At 48.3% G+C, this 19,661-nt stretch overlaps 1 protein-coding gene across 1 annotated transcript in view; it reads left to right on the plus strand.

Moving 5' to 3' along the window:
• The window catches only part of LOC119452651 (uncharacterized), a 90,146-nt gene that overhangs the window by 18,530 nt on the left and 51,955 nt on the right, over positions 1–19,661 (plus strand). Inside the window, exons 3-4 of the mRNA XM_049668102.1 lie at positions 4,575–4,837; positions 17,203–17,308. Of these exons, the coding sequence (XP_049524059.1) occupies positions 4,575–4,837; positions 17,203–17,308 (369 nt within the window). The remainder of the gene's footprint in view (positions 1–4,574; positions 4,838–17,202; positions 17,309–19,661) is intronic.

The following is a 19,661-nucleotide window of genomic DNA, read 5'->3' on the forward strand; positions in this document are numbered from 1 at the left end:
TAAACCACTGAATTTGGTTCGGACGTAGGTATGCTAAGTGAAGGAAACACTGAACTATGATGGTAGAAGTCATTGTCATGAGCATCACTCAGCAAAAATGACAATGACTCAGCGAAAAAATAGCAGTTGAAAACCACTGGAATGAGTACGGGCGTGGGCACTGAGTGAAGGAAACACTAAGGGATGATGGTAGAAGTCAGTCATGACCATGACCCGGCAAAAATGAGAATGACTCGGGGAAAAAATATTAACACTCAAAAGCCACTGAAATGGGTTCTGACGTGGTACTAAGTGAAGGAAAAAGCTAAAGGTTGATGGTCGAAGTTATAGTCTAAGGCTTTGACTAAAGCTTTCGCCTTAAGGTCTCTTAGGTGTAGCTAAAGGGACTCCTGAGGACTCATGACATGATTGTCATGACATGCGTGTCATGTAGGTCATGGTGTTGTCATGGTCGTTTGGTTAACTTGGCAGGCTCCCCGCACATTGCTTCGCATAACATCGATTCTCACAGGGCGTGGGATCTGCCGTCTTTTTCTTATATGAAATTTTTTTCTTGAAGCTGTCATGTCTAGGCCTCCGCTATTTAAGCAGACACGACGTCACATTATTGACGTAATGTTTGCTTAGCAGAAGTTTTACGACCGTGCAGCACCACTTCCAAGATAGCCCCCAAAATTTGTCAAAATGTTTCAGCGTTTCAGTTAAGATCGTGTTGAAGTTTTAGAGGCCTGTTTTTGGGATACTTTTCACTCGAACGCCAATATATACCTCAGCACATTTCAAGTTTACATATCTCGAAAGTGGAGCTAGTATTTTTTTATTTTATTTATTCCATACTGCTAGCCTGGGTACCAGGCCTTAAGCAGGAGTGGGCATACATAATTTTTGATGACAAAAAGTTGCAACATAAAACATCACAAAGACACAGCGAAAAAAAAAATTGAAAATTAACTGCACACAGAGAAAAACCTTGCATTTTTTACACTGAAATGCATCATTATACAATTTTTACTACAGGAACAAAAATCAGGATCGGTTCCTCAGTGCATTTATAAATAAATCAACTGTTTCACGTCCTACAACATCAGCTGGTAAACAGCTTATGATTTATGCTAGGCAGACGTAAATTAACCAATGATGCGCTTCAATTTCGCAATTGTGACAATGTGCCCCAAAGTTAGCATTAAAAATGTATTAGCATACATCGCGTTTTATCGAAATGATAGAAAAGTTTTTTTTTCTCCTGATGTCCATTTATTAACACGGTTTATCTGCAAAAATGGCTGGCGCCCACATATGACAAATTCTTTTTCAAGGAACTGGTCAACATAAAAAGAAAGAAATACATGTGGTATGGCTGCTTACGTGAAGTACAGTACAAAATTCCGGCAGATCCCATCTCATGATGAACGCGGACGCCAATGGTATTAGCATTCAAACAATGTAGCGACATACCACATTGACACCACCGAAACGCATGATGTATGTAGCACACTGATGTATGTCCTCTGTAACCAGGCTCCTCTGTCCTGCTTGCTTCGGAACTCGCTGCTCCGTCTAGAGGCGCCGCCCGAAGTCGGCGCGTTGCCTCGGAGATGCGTGACGCGCTGCAGCATACGAGGCCGAGAAACGCGTCATGGATGAGGCGTGTATAGTAGACGGCCTCCCTCTCGCGCTTCCTTCTGAACACGCTGCGCCTTCTAGCGATTCCGCGGGGAAGTTCGCGCGTGGCCTCAGAGATGCGTGGCGCGCAGGTTTTTGCAAAGGATGAGAATTGTTCCCTCGCTGCCTACTCGCATTCGTGGCGCAGACTCAAGAACGTCGTGTTGCGGTGTTCGAGGAACCTGGGTTCCATTCCACCCATCACGGGATTCATTTGAAAAGATCAATTTCAATAGTATGAGCAACACGGGTACAAGGTGAGAGCAGGAGTCAACGTTTCCACAAGTGCATGGTCTTGTCTTTTTAAAGGCGACATGTGCTCTAGGCGACATACTACAGTAAAATTTCCGTTCTGCGCGAGACAGAAAATATAGAGAACCATAGCTTATCCATAAGTTCCAGACATTGCAACCAATAGGCATGAATGCTTAAAAAGGAGCTTTAGAATCTATGCGCTATTCTAAGCATCAAACTATAGGCAGCAGCACTTAGTTATTTTTCATTGACTTCTAAGCTTTTTTTCTTTTTTGTTATTGGGTTGTCAATAATATTCCAACCTCCCTTTCCTATCATTGATTCCTGCCTTTCTTTTATTTATACATTGATAATTTTTTTCTTTTTCAACGATCACCATTTTCTGGCGCTACTTTTATTCTCTCTTTCAGAGACACGATAGTTCAGTGACCTCCAGCAAAGCATACGCTCTCCCTCCCCTTTAGAAGAACCATACCTATATATGCTGTGCCGAGGAGAGCATATGTCGCCTTGAAAAAAACTGCTCCACCTCCCGCTAAAGGGAACTATGTGTGGATGTGAAGCAGCGGGGAGATGGTTAGCTTGAGCGGGAGATGGTTTCGCGGCAGCGGCCTGAGCGCTCATCACAGCGCTGCACAGGAGAAAGAATGAGGCGCGCGCGCTCCGTCATTTTCATACCGCGGAACTACCATGGCGCCCGCAGCTGTCACACCACCTGTCGTGCGCGCAGCTCCGTAGAGGAGAAAAAGGGGGGAGCGTAGGAGAGGAGAGAGAGGGGGAGGGGACGCGCATGCGCTGTGGGGGTGTGGCACGCGGGCGCCGCCCCGTAGAGGATTCCTAGAGGAGAGAAAGGGGGGAGCGTAGGAGAGGAGAGAGAGGGGAGGGGACGCGCATGCGCTGTGGGGGTGTGGGACGCGGGAGGGACGGACAGAGCCGCTGGCAAGAAATGTTTCGCATTTAAAAGAAGTCCACTTGTCGAAACGTTGGCTCCTGCTCTCACCTTGTTCTCGTGTTGCTCATCGTCGTGAAGTTCCACCTCCCGCATTCCCTGTGTTTCCCCCAATTTCAAGAGTGTGGCACATTCCCATTCACGCCAATCGACCAACAATGGACCCATACTAACTGGCACATACTCTATTCGGGGGCCCTTAAAAATGGCCAGGCGGACGAGAGGAAATCGTTTGCGTACGAAGTGCTGTCCGCGACAGGTCTCGCCCACGCTCGCTCTGCCCGTCGCGGCAGTCGCGCTGCCGCGGTCGGCAGTGAAAAGCGCCACCGGCATAAACCGGTCCGTGGCAAAGGCCACCCCCGACAACCATCGCAAATTGAAAGGGAGAGGCGTAGGGACGACAGAACCGGTAAATGCTCGCACAAAGGCACCGGGGCGCACCTCAATCTCCACAAGGTTAGATACACACATACAGCAAAGTGTGTAAACTTCCCAAAGAATGCTAACTATGCTAATGAAACCTCCCCAGGTTTCATGTTAGTGGAGCTGCGTTTCGCTCAGTGGGTCATTTCATTTGACACTTACGCATAAAATTTAATTCACCGCTAAAACCGAGCCTACGGCTTAACTCGTGCTGACGGTAATAACTAATAAAAACTCGCGCGTCCAGCAGAAAACGCGCTAACGCAAATATTCATACTCAGTGCTACCCCCAGTGCCAATTCAACATTTTACAGAACTACTTCACTGATAACAGGAACAAGCATGATGCTTCTACCTGACACCTTATAGGTGCCTGCTCACTTTCGTGTTGGCTCCATCAGCAGCTGCATTCTCTGAATCCGTCTGTGAGGGAAGCTTAAAAAAACGGACCCAAGCACTCTGTACAGATAGATGGTTAACCAGCGAAGCTGAAACGTGCGGACCCTTGGTTTAGCAGTGGGCTAACCCCGACGCTGTATTGAGGCGTTTCTAAATTATTGGTTACATATTTGTGTTTCTTGTGGAACGCAAGCGCCAATGGCGGGCGGATGCTGCTAACCACGACGCCGAGCTAACGAGATATCGAACGCATGCGACAACGACGAGCCGAGGAGGCGCCGTTGCGGGCAGAGCAGGTACGACGCAGAGAACGACGTCACTAACGGTGCTGCCAATGGCGCGCGCGCTTGGGTGCGACGTAGAGAATGACGTAACTGACGGGGCAGCCAATGGAGCCGTTTAGCGAAACATGGGACGAACGGTAACGTAGGTTGACTGCTTAAGTACACTTTTCCCGTATTACTAGTTTGTAGTGGCCTTTATATTGTTGGTTTTAGTACTGTGATGTCTCTTTTCCTTCCTACCGCATATTTCTTGGCCAATCCCCAGAATGTTTGCACTGCAATGCAAAACTTTATCATTGATTCGAATCGACTGTCTTCCTAAAATAGTCAATTATAATAATTAATTAGAACACCGAGCAGAATTCATCTTCCTTTTTTTCTTTCTATCTTTTCCTAATTTTTAAAATCTATTTTCTCCAAACCGCTCAATTCTTGGCCGATCCCCCACGGAGGGTATATGCGCCATTTGTACTGAGGATCACCATCATCATCATCAATCCCCTGTAGGGGCTACGTGTCATTGTCTCTCATCATAACCATCATCGACAGCACGAGCACTTCGCTCCAAGGGCAAGCAGAACGAATGCGTCGTCTCTCTGCAGCCATGAATTGTTTCGGTGGCGGCGATGCAGCACCGGCAGTCGGTGTCGTCCAGCCGAGCGCGGGTCGTGGAAGAGGCCGAGTCAAGCTCAACGTACCTGCGCCCGTCGCGGCGTCGTCGTTGACTGCGCCGCCGCAGCAGCAGAGACCGGTAGCGATGGTACCGGTGCCACGTGGATCGCACTGCAAGGCTCTTCTACAACTGGATGCTGGGGACTATCGGCGGCAGCATGGCGAAACACACCGAGACTCCCAGATGCAAAAGGTCAGGCCGAGGCCCGAATCCTCTACTTATCTTCAACTTCCACTCGCAGCGTGCCAGCATGGCCTATATGCTGGGCGTGACGCGATACAAGTGCAGATTCAGTTATAGTGTCGCTGTTCTGTCTTCCAAGTTGCTGTGCCTTTTTACAGCGGAGCTGTTAGAACCTCGCTATAATGATCATTCCGTCCACAGCTTCCCCGAGCTGGGGGAGAGAGAGCTGAGCGAGAGTGAAAACAGAGTATAAAACATTGGAGGACGCTTAAGCTTCGCCTTTGAGAGTAGAACGCGATAGCGTTATCGAGACCCGTTCGCATCACATCGTTCGCATACGGCAAGTAGGCTTCATTCACAGCAACACTGAACGTGGGAAAGCCAGAATACAAAGACCAAGCTTACACCGATCCCCTTAAAGTCGGCTTCACTTTTAAATAGAAATGCATTGCTGGAAAGACGTTTTTCCAGGGGCAATAGAACTGGTCTTATATTCAAATGTGAAGTCCCTAGCACCTTTATTTCATTAATTGTTTGCTATTGCCCCGACGCGCGCGCGTGTCCAAAACGAATTAGCAGGCGAAGTCCCAATTTGACCTACCTAGAATGCGAGTGCCATCTGGATATCATTTTCGCAAGTAAATTACCCGAACGCGCGGCTGTAGGTCAGGTAGATATGCTGGAAAAGGGTTTTGTGTTTCCGTTTCCTCGTAGCAGAATTAGGTTTTCTCGTACATTGAAATTACAATCCGACGCCGATTGGTAAACAATCCGATGGCGAATCCGACGCCGAATGGTAAAGTCGTACTTTACCATTCTTCTGACATATTTCACTGCAAGAAATTCAATTTTTGTTCACCAACACCTTGCACCACGTGGAGGGCCTAAGGGGTCTGGGTGGTTGGGGATGATTTTCTCCGCCACCCGCTCACATCGCACGCCAACGCCGGATTTTCTGCGACACGGTGCCCTTAATCGCGTTAAAGTAGAGAGGTTAGCTTGTCCGGTAATCGGGTAAACGCGGGCGGACCGGGTGTTGGAGCGGTTCCGGCAAAACCGTAAACGTGAGCGGCCTGTATAGTGCTGCCACCTGGTGGTGCAGAAATCAAACAGACAAAAAACGGCTAATATTGCAGTAACCATGTGTATTCTACTTCTCTGCTGGTGTAAATTTTCGGCGGCAACATGATTGATTACGCCACTGTCGAACATTACACCAGCAGCGAAGTAGAATACACTTGGTTACTGCAATATTAGCTGTTTTTTGTCTGTTTGATTTCTGCGCCACCAGGTGTTAGCACCATACAGGCCACTCACGTTTACGGTTCCGGCAAAACGCCCCAACGCCCGCCCGGTCCGCTCGCGTTTACCCGATTACCGGACAAGCTAAATCTCTCTATTAGCATCGCGCAGCATAGCGGATGCGAGGTGGAGAGGAGGAGTGAATGCATGAAGGTAGTGGGATGCGTAGAGCTGCTGCCGACGCCCACCGCGTTTCCCCGCGCTCGCGCCGAACTCGCCCGCCGGGAACGCGGGAAACGCGGGGGCACGCCGGGATGGCGACCGAGCAAGCGACGCAGACGTGGTTGAGTACCGAGGTGAAGAACTTTTTTATTAACGGTGACAACTCCTCAAATAGGCGGGCGTAGTTACAAACAGTGCCCCTGGTGGCGGAATATGTGGGTTTCGAAACTGAAACCTATAGGAAGGTTGCACTCTACATCATCCGCTTGGGGCGGTAGCTGCGTCCGCGGCTGCCGCCATGTTTGAAGTCGGCACCCACGTTGCCCTTTCGCGACGGCGAGCGGCGGCGAACGGTTGTGTCCGTTGTATGTCTCGACGGGCAAAACAATTCGTGCCTACGCGCATGACCTCCGGTGTCCGGAGAAAATTCGTTATGAGCAAAAAGGGTTTTGTGCGGCGGGTAGAGACCAATACATGACTACGACGGTAACGAAGCAGTGTGCGACGTCAACCTTCTTCCGCGTGTGGAGCTCACGGACATAAAAGACTACCTCGTTCACGGAACAAGTTTCGTGACCAGGGACGAAGTAAATGCCTACAAATCGATGGATGCCCACAACTATGTCACAAGGGGATGGGTGCAACAGCCACGGGTGAGGGACCTCGGAGACGGCCGCCGCGTAGTCGTCCGGATCAGTTTCGGCGTACAAAGGGCGTCCTGCGAAACGCAACCAGCAGCGATGTCGTTGCGTATATACTTAGCGTACTACTTTCTCAACCAACCAGCGACGTAGCCCGCGCTCGTCTACCGATGTGTAAACAGTCGGTAACACGCCGCAGCTTTACACAGCATCTACCTAGGGCAAAACCGCTCCGTCATATTCTGTAAACTTTACGAAAATAAAGTATTTGCCACACAAGCGATATTGATTTATCGAACTCTCCAGGTCTGCAGTTATTACTTTACTATTATTATTTTTCTTGAGCAGCAGCCCGCGACGTATAGCGCGCGCCCGTCTCCAGCTGCGTAAACAAAGGTGTTTAACACCCCGCGAAAACTATAGCTTTAACGGCAGCTTAAAGCAAAAGCCGACCGCTTTGATGTTGCTCGAAAACATACCGGAAATGAAGTGTTTACCGCACACGCGATAGTGGGTTGCAGAGTTGTCCAAGTCTCTCCGAATCTACGCCGGAGCCACTCCGCTCTTCGTCGCTCTGGGACCTCTTCTGTATGCTTGCATTGGCTGACGATGACTTTTGGGATACGGAAAAAGCCGACATCGGAGGTGTTCTGATTTCCGGGATTCTTTTTGGTGTGGTTGTTGCAACCAAACACGGCACAGTTCACCATTTTCACTGAAGCCTTGCGACAACTCCCGTGCTATCGTACTTCGCTTTCCCCGCGCATACGTTCGTCCGGTTGCCGGGCGACCCAAATCATGGCGGAGCAGTCGTTTCGACGCTGGCGCCATCTCGGGGGCGCCAGCCCTGTGAAACCCTCCTATACATCACTACTTAATGGATACAGTAGTTATACGTAGTTACTAACATAGCATATGTATGGAGATATATCCCTGTGCAACATTATATAGAGGTTTATGTACACAGTAGTTATACAGTAGTTAATATACCATATGTATGGAGATATCGCTGTTAACATTTTATCAGTTTCTCTCTCCCCCCTGCGAAAAATAACGGCGCTTGTCGATTAGGCACTGGGTTATCTCTTTTAAAAAGATGACAATACAATAGATATAATGACACGACAAATATACACGTAATGTATAACGTCGCCCACTAACCTAAAACAATGAATCACTTTTCACAGTCGTGGCAATAAAGGCATAATGGACGGCAATACACACACAATGGCTAGCATAGCCAATAACGCAAAACCCAATGAACTCTTTTCATAGTCCTGACAAAATTGAAAAACAGGCAATACACTCAAAGAATACATTGCACACTAAAAGTATCAACTATAGGGAACAAAGTTCCTTAAATGCCGTGGCCTCTTAAGGCGTCTATTGGCTCGTTGGGGTATCTGAGGCAAGAAAGGTGTAGGCTCAGGGCCCTGCATTGGAGCCACTGGCTCAGAACTAGTCTGTGGGCTTTCCTGCCCCGTTAAACACCTGCCAGTCGAAGCTGGAGGCGAACCTACTGACTTTGAGCATTTTCGCTCACTGAATTGCCGGCCAGGAAAAGCTGGGGACGATGGCAATGACTTATCCTTTGAGCTCTGAGGCTCACTGAAGCCGCCTCCAGACGAGTCGGAGGACGGATAAGATGCAAAAGAGTCTAACGATTCATTGACATGCTCATCAGGAACAATGAACGAAATCTCATTTAGAAATGTATGGGAGCGCGAAGGCTCATAACTATGTCCGTTATCGTTAAGTAAGCACTCAGTATGATGACTGGGCACATCAGTCTTTTGTTCATCTGGTGCCTTTTCACCTTGCCTTTCGGCTAGAGACTGTATAACCGCAGGAACCACTGTAACAACATCTGACGGCTGAACAAACTTGCTAGTACGGATATGTGCTTTAGCACGCACACGATTGGAAAAAAAGCTGGTTTTCATGCACTCAACACGCGAGTTCACAGATGGTTGACAGTTCACCTGGTTTGTCCGTGGAGCTTGCCGTTGCGACGCTTGATTTTGGGAGACGCTCGTTGGCACTGAACTAGGGCGGAGTATAGTCGCACGGTCCGCTGCACTGTGCAAGTCCGCAGAAGCAGGATGCTCTACCACTCGGCACACAGTCGCTGGCGGTGACAACGAACGGTGGTTGGCCTGCGGAGTAGTCGCAAAGTCCGTTGTGCCGTACAAGCTCACACGAGTCCGACGCGACGTAACGCCTGAAACCACTGGGCTGAGCGAGACCTCGGTAAGGGCCACGGTTCCGCCGTCGATGACAATCTTCAGTGCCTTGATGACATTGAGCCCGAGGAGTGACGAGCCGCTTTCAGTCACATGGAAGGCAACATGTGCGGACTTTCCTTGAAATTGCACTTTCGCCTCAAAGAGTTCTTGTTCTTGTTCCCTTGCAATGTCCAGAGCTTTTTGAAATGTAAGCTCGTTGCCCATCTGGATAAATCTGCGGCGTAACGGGTTTGACAGTAGTCCACCGAGAACTTGATCTCTGAACATATAGCGTCCGTTGCTGTCCCGAACCCGCACGCTCCTGCAAGCCGGTGAAGGTCTTTAAGAATGCTGCAGTCGACCCATCCGACCCTTGTGTCCTCCTCTTGAATTGTAGTCTTTTTATTAAAGACTTTGCCCCCTCTGGCGCAAACCACGTGCCAAGTACTGCTAGCGTCTCCTCGAATACATCGCCTGCCTGTCACGGTTACCGGTGCACGAGACAGGAATCAGGACAAAGACACACAAAACACATTTATGATGTACCACAGCGATAAGTCCATGTCAAATCTACACACAACCGCAAGAATCGTTACACTCAGTTCGATATCTACTTCTCAAAACGTCCTAATGAGTCACGTGCGATGTGGCGCTTACGTGTCTGCTTTGATGTGATTCTTGCGCATGGCTCGGTGGAATGCTGGCTTCTCTGATGAGGGTTTTCTCCCTAGAATCGGCCTGGCTTGTCGAGCGATGTCGTCGGTGAGGGTCCCCGTAGCATAGGACGGGGCCGTTGTCCTCAGACCAAGCCTTTGCTGGCGACCGCGGTGCACAGCCGCGGGACGTGGAGGATAAAGCCCGGCTGGTGCAGGGCCACTGGTGTTCTCCTCCTACTCAACTCTTCGATCTCGACGCCATTCGTTCATCGACTTGTTGTTGCTCTCTTCGCCCAGTCTCCTAGCGGACTTCTTCCTTCTTCTCTTCTCGCCGTCTTCTTGCTCCTTCCAGGCCACGTCAGCCTTCTTCTTCTTCTTTCTTTCTTCTTTTTCTTCCACTTCAGCTCGTGACAATGCGCCCTCATTAAAAGAGTTCTTTCTCCAAAAAACAGCTTCTCCATCGTTGCTTCGGGTAATGTCCACGTAATCACTATTGTAATAATCACCATGAGCACCACACCGCACCGAACACATCACTTTCACAATGATCTTGCACTTCACATGTCCAATATCACAATCACCTACTTATCACATCTTACTTGCTCATTCAAATGTCTCTACACACGAGCTGAGAATTTGTCTACGTCACCAAATTCCACCTATTTTATGTACGAGTGCATAATCAACACACCACAGTATAATTCAGTTCACTTTTAGCTCATCTACTTTTTATGTCGGCACCCATCACAAACATGTTCAATCAAAGCATTTCATATTACTGTCTTCACATCAGGCGACTTTAGCAATCTGCCCCCACGTTATTTCGGCCTCTTATATAACCTACATGGAAGCTTTACTCCTGTAGACTTAAACTCCAACGCATCAGCCTGCTATATATGAACTCGGCTTTCATTAGATATTCTAAGGCCACTGTGCCGCTTGTATTTTATTCATAACTTCCTCCTTTGTTGCAATATGCCTCATCCATAACTCAAGTCCAGGAAAAGAAACTGTTTCGAAACCCATTTCGCATTTAGTGGGTTTCACTGTAAGTCCTGCATTCCTTATTTTCTGAAACAACGCTGCCAGAGTTAGCCAAATGCTCCGGCCAATATCAATGGCTATCCTCTGAAACGGTGTGTCGATAATTGGCATCTTCCCCAAGGCTACTCCTCCTACTGTACCTTTCGGGATGGTTCTTTGACATTGGTCGCATGACCTTACATATCTCTTCGTGTCACTGTGTGCTCCAGGCCAAAAAAGCTCTTTTGTGATTCTTGCTGTCGTTCTTTTCACTCCTTGGTGCCCAGCCATAACCGCAACGTGTCCAAGCTTCAAGACAGCGGTCCGCAGAGCTTTAGGCACTACCAGTTGTAAGCATTCTCTTCCCGACGTGAATAGACAACGTCTAAATAATATCCCACCATGCATCTCAAACTGAAATGAAGTGCGACTTCTCTTCCTTTTGAATGTGTTCCCCACTTTTTCAAAACACTTTCTTATGGATTCATCTTCTTTCTGTTTCTTGGCAAGGTCGTCAGGAGTGACATCTAGAATTTGTACATCAGGTACCTTCAACGGTCGTAGAGGTCGGCTTGCCCTTGCCGCTCTCGTCTCCACCGCTAACGCAACTATGTCATACTTCTTGTCTTTGGTACATGGACGTCCTTGGGGCGTATAATTATTCCCGTCGTCATGATCGCCTTCAGTGGACATCTCATCTGTCTCATTGCTGATGATTGACCATGCATGCCTCCTTGACCTTATGGGCGACCACTGGGGGTCGGGATCATCAACGCGCCTTACTCCAGGCACGTTCCCTAATACAATGTCATATAACGGTTTTTCTGGGCATTTTGCTGTCACCAGACCCGTGTAGTACGGTGTTGACACGAAAACCCTGGCCTCTGGGAGCCACCTGGTCGTTCCGTCCGCAAGGACTACCGATGTTTGCTCGCCAGTGAATTCGGCATCATCCACTAAACTTCTTCTTACCAGCACTCTATTTGTGCCACTATCTCGCAGTACCGACACCCGTCTTCCTTTTATTTCGCCATCAACTACTGGCATATGCGGCCCTGCTTCATCTGTCCTTTGTTCTCGCTTGACCTCTATACTCGTTCTCTTCCAGTCATATATAAATCAGCTGTCATGCCGTCTTTTTGGTTCTTTGGATATACGGCACAAGCTGTCTTGTCTTTATATGCTCTGCACGTCAGCCGTGTGTCCTTTCTTGTGGCATATCTGACATACTTGCACTTGTCCGCGATCAGTCCCGACTCTGCAGTCCGCAGCTCGATGGCCAAGCCGGTTGCAAAGGAAACACCTTTGAGGCGGTCTTGTCTCTACACCAACAACCCTTTCTGTGCGGGGGAACCCTTGCGTGTCGCAATGATCATCCATCATTCTCCCCAAGTTTTTCAAGCCTTGTGCTTCTATGAACTGGTCGGCAAATGCCGCGTATTCTGCTATACTCTTTAGGTTACGTTCCTTCAGAAAGATTGCCAGCTTCGGACTACAGCATGACAAGAACTGCTCCGTTACTACACGATCTCTTACTCCATCGTATGTCTTTTCTGTGTTGGACATATCTATCCACCTGTCGAAGTAGTTAGCTATACGCGATGCGAACTGCTTCGCCGTTCCCGCATCATACGGTTTTGTACTTCTGAACTTTTCCCTAAATCCACCCGCCGTCAATCTAAACCTCTGTAGTAGGGTGCTTTTCACCTTGTCGTAGTCCAATGATTCTGATGTTGGAATTCTGCCATACCACACTCAGTGCTTCTCCTGACAAACAAAGACTTAACGCCGTTGTCCAGTCACTATTGTTCCAACCCTGACCGAGGGCTATCCGTTCGAATCGTTGTAGGTACGCATCGAGGTCGTCCCTCTGGTCGTCAAAAGGCGCCATTAGTTCTCTAGGGCATATTTTCTGCGCGCGGGTCGACCCTGTTTCTGACGATACCAACCGTATCTCGTCCGCTGAGTTCTGTGCATTTGATTCAGCTAGTCGTAACTTCAGTTCTAATATCTCCTTTTCTATCTGTGCTCTTTCCTTATCTAGTTGTGCTCGTCGTTCGGCCCTCTCATGTTCTTCGCGCGCCATCTCACGTGACGCCGCCCTCTGATCTCGCAAGAAATTAGTGAGTTCTTCCCCCTTGAGACCTGTCTTTTCCGCCACATTAGATAACTTGTCCAAATCCATGGCTCGCGCTGCTCGACAAAAGCAACGATGAGTATCCTGGCAAGCTCGCCACTATTTTGTCACGGTTACCGGTGCACGAGACAGGAATCAGGACAAAGACACACAAAACACATTTATGATGTACCACAGCGATAAGTCCATGTCAAATCTACACACAACCGCAAGAATCGTTACACTCAGTTCGATATCTACTTCTCAAAACGTCCTAATGAGTCACGTGCGATGTGGCGCTTACGTGTCTGCTTTGATGTGCTTCTTGCGCGTGGCTCGGTGGAATGCTGGCTTCTCTGATGAGGGTTTTCTCCCTAGAATCGGCCTGGCTTGTCGAGCGATGTCGCTGGTGAGGGTCCCCGTAGCATAGGACGGGGCCGTTGTCCTCAGACCAAGCCTTTGCTGGCGACCGCGGTGCACAGCCGCGGGGCGTGGAGGATCAAGCCCGGCTGGTGCAGGGCCACTGGTGTTCTCCTCCTACTCAACTCTTCGATCTCGACGCCATTCGTTCATTGACTTGTTGTTGCTCTCTTCGCCCAGTCTCCTAGCGGACTTCTTCCTTCTTCTCTTCTCGCCGTCTTCTTGCTCCTTCCAGACCACGTCAGCCTTCTTCTTCTTCCTTCTTTCTTCTTTTTCTTCCACTTCAGCTCGTGACACTGCCTCGGCGTCGCTGGTTCCTCCGTCAGCGCCAGCCTGCGTCTTGTCTTCAACAGCGGCGAAGCAGATCCGGACGCCCTCCACTCCTAAGCGTTCAGTAGGAGCGCCTTCTTGTGCGCCGGCGTGGCGTCCTTGGCGGCGGCGTCGATATATACCTGCAAGACCCGACGCCAATCACGCCAGGGAATTACCGGCACGCCGGGGCACTGAAGGAAAGGAGGAGACGGTATAGCGGCGTTCATTTTGAGGCAGGACGCAAGGCAGGAGATGAGGCGGAGACACGACGCCGGAGAAGGCTTGTCACACGCAGGTTTGCCGAAGAAGACGGAGGAGAAGCCGGAAAATAAAAGTGGCAAGCAGAAGTACGGCGAAAGGGCTTGCCGCAGAAATAAGCTCGCAGTCTACGACTCAGATTTGACTGCGATGCATTAGGATTGTCCTCGTCGCAAATTGTATCGGCGTGGCGGCCATGGATGCCACGCCGGGCACGCGGGAAACGGAGACCGCTCCTTAAATAGGCGGGAGTAGTTGCAAACAGCACCCCCTGGTTGCGGAATATGTGGGTTTCGATACCGAAACCTATACATCACCTATACATCTCTGGTTTCGACCAGAGAACTGTACACTCGTCGCTTCCGACAGACTGAAGCCAGTGCTAGGGAAGCTGCAATCAAGTGTCGCAGAAGAGAACATCCCGAGTTTAGATTGAGGGAAGCCGAAAGTTCGCGGAGGCGAAGAAATGAATATCCGAAGGCTCATGAACGTGGCCGGTTGAATTAATCGCGATACTACGCAGAACATCGCGAATAAATCCTGAGTACCAGGAAACAAAGGAGACTAGAAGATCCTGGGTTGCGGGTGCTCAGGAACTTTAGCAACATTCAACGACTTGGAAGTAACGGTGCTAATGGGCGATTGCTTTGGAGGTCCTCTTTCTCGCAGATGAAAAAAAAAGTTATGCGTGGCTCTACTATCGCAAACACCAGAGGCGAGCGGAGATGAGGGAAGCCCAACAGAAGTTAGACTAAGTGTGCGGTTTGCCACTATACTAGGCTTTCCCCAGCTCCGCTGGTCTCTGGTGTTTGCGATAGCAGCGCCACACAATATTTTTAGGATCGCTTTCGACCTATTGCAATTGCACCTCTCAAGGACGCGTAGAACAATAATGCACACAGACACGCTTATATTCGGCTAGTCGCATTTCGTAATGAACATCCAGCACATCATGGTAACGTGCAAGTGTTGAATTTCGTTCTAGATACTCGGTCGAATTAGCCTTGCGCCGCTAGTGTAACTGCAATGAAAACTTGCCTCGACCTACCTGACCTTGTAGAAAAATAGCACGACTTCTGTTATTGTTCAATATATAATACACCAATCGTCACTTTAGGAACGCATTGCATGCTGCTCCTCATTACATTTGAGCACGCACTGACCACAACTTCAAATTCAACGTCCCAAGCTCGCGTAAAAACCTGAAGACTAACTCATTCGTGCCAAGGACAGCGACCGGGTGGAAACGCCTTCCCGCCTCCATTGCCAGCAACCCGGTTCCATCATTAAAAACCGCGATCACTATGTATTGTTCCGAACACCCCTCCTCTCTTCAGAGCCCCACGTGGCATTGAGTGTGTTCCAATAAATAAATAAATAAATAAATAAATAAATAAATAAATAAATAAATAAATAAATAAATAAATAAATAAATAAATAAATAAATAAATCAAATTTAATGGAAAACGATCACTCTTGACCAGATAACTTCAACAATGGCTGTTGCAGGACTACCTATCGGCGGCATATTTTAGAAAAGACGCACAACGCACGTGTTCTGTAAAGGCATCTTGTGCTTCTTGGACTCCATGCTTGTCACTTTCTCCTGAGTGTGTGTGTGTGTGTTTTTTTTTTCGAATAACGCCTGAAGCGCTGTAAGATCGTCGCTATCGACATACCAAATGCATCACGGCGAAGCCTTACTTCGTCATGTGCCTGCGTACTTGCGTGAGGAGGCTTCGTTTATCAACTGCTCCACATTAATCTCCTTTGTTGTCCGGATAAAATGGCGGAGTTATGATGCAAACGGTTATGGGTTGCGCTTTCGAAGATGAAGGACGCAACCCATACCAGTTTGTAGTTCCAACTTGCCCAAGAGACAGCGCTCACCTCATCGCACGCTTTTTTTACGCGCAAGCGTAGATGGCCCGCCTGTCAAATCGGCGAGATTATGGTTCTCGCAGCAAGGGAAGCGAGCGCCGGAGAAAGAAGGCGTCTGGAGGTGGAGAAGAGCATCGCCGCGTTCGCACCCTTTCTGTTTGTGCTTCGACGGTGCGGTGCTACTTGTGCATGTTCGCGTCGTAGTCGTCATCGTCTCGGGCAAAGTGCTCTTACAGTCGGTCAGCCAGCATCGACTACCCTCTTCCTCCCCTTCTTCCACTTTCCTACTTTCTATCCCCCTTTCCCCGACCTCAGATGCTAAGCCGTGCTCCCTGTAAGGGCTGCGGAAACGTGCATCTTTTCTCTTTTCCTCGACCTCTGCTACTGCTACTACTACTCGCGGCGTCTCTTCTTTTTATGGGTAACAATATGCGCTTTCCCTGTCGTACACTAGGCGTTGGACCATCGAGATCAACGTAGCGTCCGCGACCTCGTTCGCGCCCTTTCGGTTTGTGCTTCGACGCCCGGTGATCTCTGTTCGCTGCGTTCACAAAGTGAACAGCGATAGCGATTGAGAGCGATAGCTCTACTACTCCAGGTACAAACCCAGAAAACGCATGGTTCCGTAAATCTGACCTTCAAGCTCAGCCAAGGTCAAACTGACACTTCGCCTGTCGCTACGGGCGGCTGCTGCGAACGCCACGTGGGTGCCCATATCTTGAAAGCGACTTGCGATGTGGACAAAGTGCGCGGTTGCGCGAGCCTCATCTTCAAAGCGATCTGCGGTGTGTACAAAGTGCTTCGAGTGCTGGCAGCTTCGTATGTGCTATGCTTTCGACGCTTAGTTCGTGTTGAAGCGAGACACTGCATGAATGTCGATTCGCTCGTTGCTGCTGCCGCGCCGAGCGGCGTCTGTGTCTTTTCCCAAAGAAAGCAAAACCGTGTTATTGCGCGACAAACTAGGTTTAACCGCGATCGATCACGACCATTGTTTAACTAAGTTTGTACGTTTCTTTGAACACAGTGCTTCTTAGCTATCGTAAAACAAAACTGCGTACTAGCAGTAGCAAAATGTTATCAGACACGTGAAACAAGATTACAAGAAGCAAGCATTGCTGGCCGAACTGTAACTGTCTGGCTATGAATCTTGCAACTGAATTGCGTCAAGCAAAGGTAATAGCGAAAGTAAAACGAAACGAATGGAAGAAAAGGGAAAGTCAGAAGAAGAAAAAGTTGCATATGCAGAAAAAATATAAAGTATATTTACAGCAAGAAGTGATTTATTTATTGATGTCCACATAGCCCGCTGTTATATAGTATACTTTTGTTTTACATTCATGCTGCCGCTACATTTTGTTGCGACAACCTTTTTTCGCAGTTTAAAAAAGAGGCTTGCGAAGAAGTCAACACCTCGAGGTACTCCAGCCGAGTGGGCATTTCGCCGCACTCTTCTAAGCCAGGCCGGCAGATGTACCGGCCACCAGGTGAGCTCAGCCGGCCACTGTCTTCAGCTTGATTTAAGCTCTGAACGTGGTTGGACATTGTTCGGTTATTTTTTGTCGATATATCTGTGCATCCTTACCAGCCTGCTTTTCCCCCACATTTGCAATTCAGCCGGCCCGCCAGGGAATTTCTTTCACGACCTCAGACGTCATAAGAACTGAGCTGCCGCGTTGGGTGAGAAAGTTGAACACAGCGTGAACAATATGCGAGATTATGCTGCGTCTCCCGAAGGCTTATAGTGGTACGAAAACCATCGTGCTAGCAGCAGTGAATAATAGCACAATTTACAACGCTGTGCGGTTTCAATTGGGGAGAGGCCGGATTGGCTTTGTTTTATAACGCATGTTTGACATTGGCCGTTGCCTTTATCACCTCATTAGCTGTCAGGGCTTCACGAAATGTGGCATACAACTTTATTTTTGTTTATGCACCAGGCGTTTTTACTTGGCAAACATTTGCTACATTGACAGCATCTATATCTATCTACATTTGCTACTTTGACAGTATCTAGCCACCTACGTCATTGCTCTCATGGTCGTTTCGTTAACTTGCTATGTACCAAAATTTGCATGCTATGACAAGAGTATATGACGAACATAAATGATATGTCCTGACATGAATGTCATGACATGCGTGTCAGGTAGGTCATGAAACAGTCGCCTAAATCTTGGTGCTCTGATGATCGTTTCATTAACATGGTAGGTGCCAAATTTGGCATAGTATGACAAACATGTATGACGAACATAAGTGATAGGTCATGACATAAATGTCATGACATGAGTGTCATGTAAGTCATAACAATGACCCAACGAAAAAGATGTAGCCTCAAAACCACTCAAAGCCTCTCTACACTCAAAAACCACTGAAATTGGTTCGGACGTAGGTACACTAAGTGAAGGAAACACTAAAGGATGCTCGTATAAATCATAGTCATGAGCATGACTCAGCAAAAATGACAATGACTCAGCGAAAAAATAGCAGTTGAAAACCACTGGAATGAGTACGGGCGTGGGCACTGAGTGAAGGAAACACTAAGGGATGATGGTAGAAGTCAGTCATGACCATGACCCGGCAAAAATGAGAATGACTCGGGGAAAAATATTAACACTCAAAAGCCACTGAAATGGGTTCTGACGTGGTACTAAGTGAAGGAAAAAGCTAAAGGTTGATGGTCGAAGTTATAGTCTAAGGCTTCGACTAAAGCTTTCGCCTTAAGGTCTCTTAGGTGTAGCTAAAGGGACTCCTGAGGACTCATGACATGATTGTCATGACATGCGTGTCATGTAGGTCATGGTGTTGTCATGGTCGTTTGGTTAACTTGGCAGGCTCCCCGCACATTGCTTCGCATAACATCGATTCTCACAGGGCGTGGGATCTGCCGTCTTTTTCTTATATGAAATTTTTTTCTTGAAGCTGTCATGTCTAGGCCTCCGCTATTTAAGCAGACATGACGTCACATTATTGACGTAATGTTTGCTTAGCAGAAGTTTTACGACCGTGCAGCACCACTTCCAAGATAGCCCCCAAAATATGTTAAAATGTTTCAGCGTTCCAGTTAAGATCGTGTTGAAGTTTTAGAGGCCTGTTTTTGGTATACTCTTCGCTCGAACGCCAATATATCCCTCAGCACATTTCAGTTTGGATATCTCGAAAGTGGAGCTAGTAATATTATTTATGCTAGGCAGGCGTAAATTAACCAATGATGTGCTTCAATTTCGCAATTGTGACAATGTGCCCAAAATTAGCATTGAAATTTTATTACCATACATCGCGTTTTATCGACATAATTGAAAAGTTTCTTTCTCCTGATGTCTATTTATTAACACGGTTTGTCTGCAAAAATGGCTGGCGCCCACATATGACAAATTCTTTTTTAAGGAACTGGTCAACATAAAAAGAAAGAAATACATCTGGTATGACTGCTTACATGAAGTACAGTACGCAATTCCGGCAGATCCCATCTCATGATGAACGCGGACGCCAATGGTATTAGCATTCAAACAATGTAGCGACATACCACATTGACACCACCGAAACGCATGATGTATGTAGCACACTGATGTATGTCCTCTGTAACCTGGTTCCTCTGTCCTGCTTGCTTCGGAACTCGCTGCTCCATCAAGCGGCACCGCCCGAAGTCGGCGCGTTGCCTCGGAGATGCGTGACGCGCTGAAGCGTACGAGGCCGAGAAACGCGTCATGGATAAGGCGTGTATAGTAGACGGCCTCCCTCTCGCGCTTCCTTCTGAACACGCTGCGCCGTCTAGCGGTGCCGCGGGGAAGTTCGCGCGTGGCCTCAGAGATTCATGGCCCGCAGGTTTTTGCAAAGGATGAG

The sequence above is a fragment of the Dermacentor silvarum genome, chromosome 5, assembly GCF_013339745.2.
Source record: "Dermacentor silvarum isolate Dsil-2018 chromosome 5, BIME_Dsil_1.4, whole genome shotgun sequence".
NCBI classification, from domain to species: Eukaryota; Metazoa; Arthropoda; class Arachnida; order Ixodida; family Ixodidae; genus Dermacentor; species Dermacentor silvarum.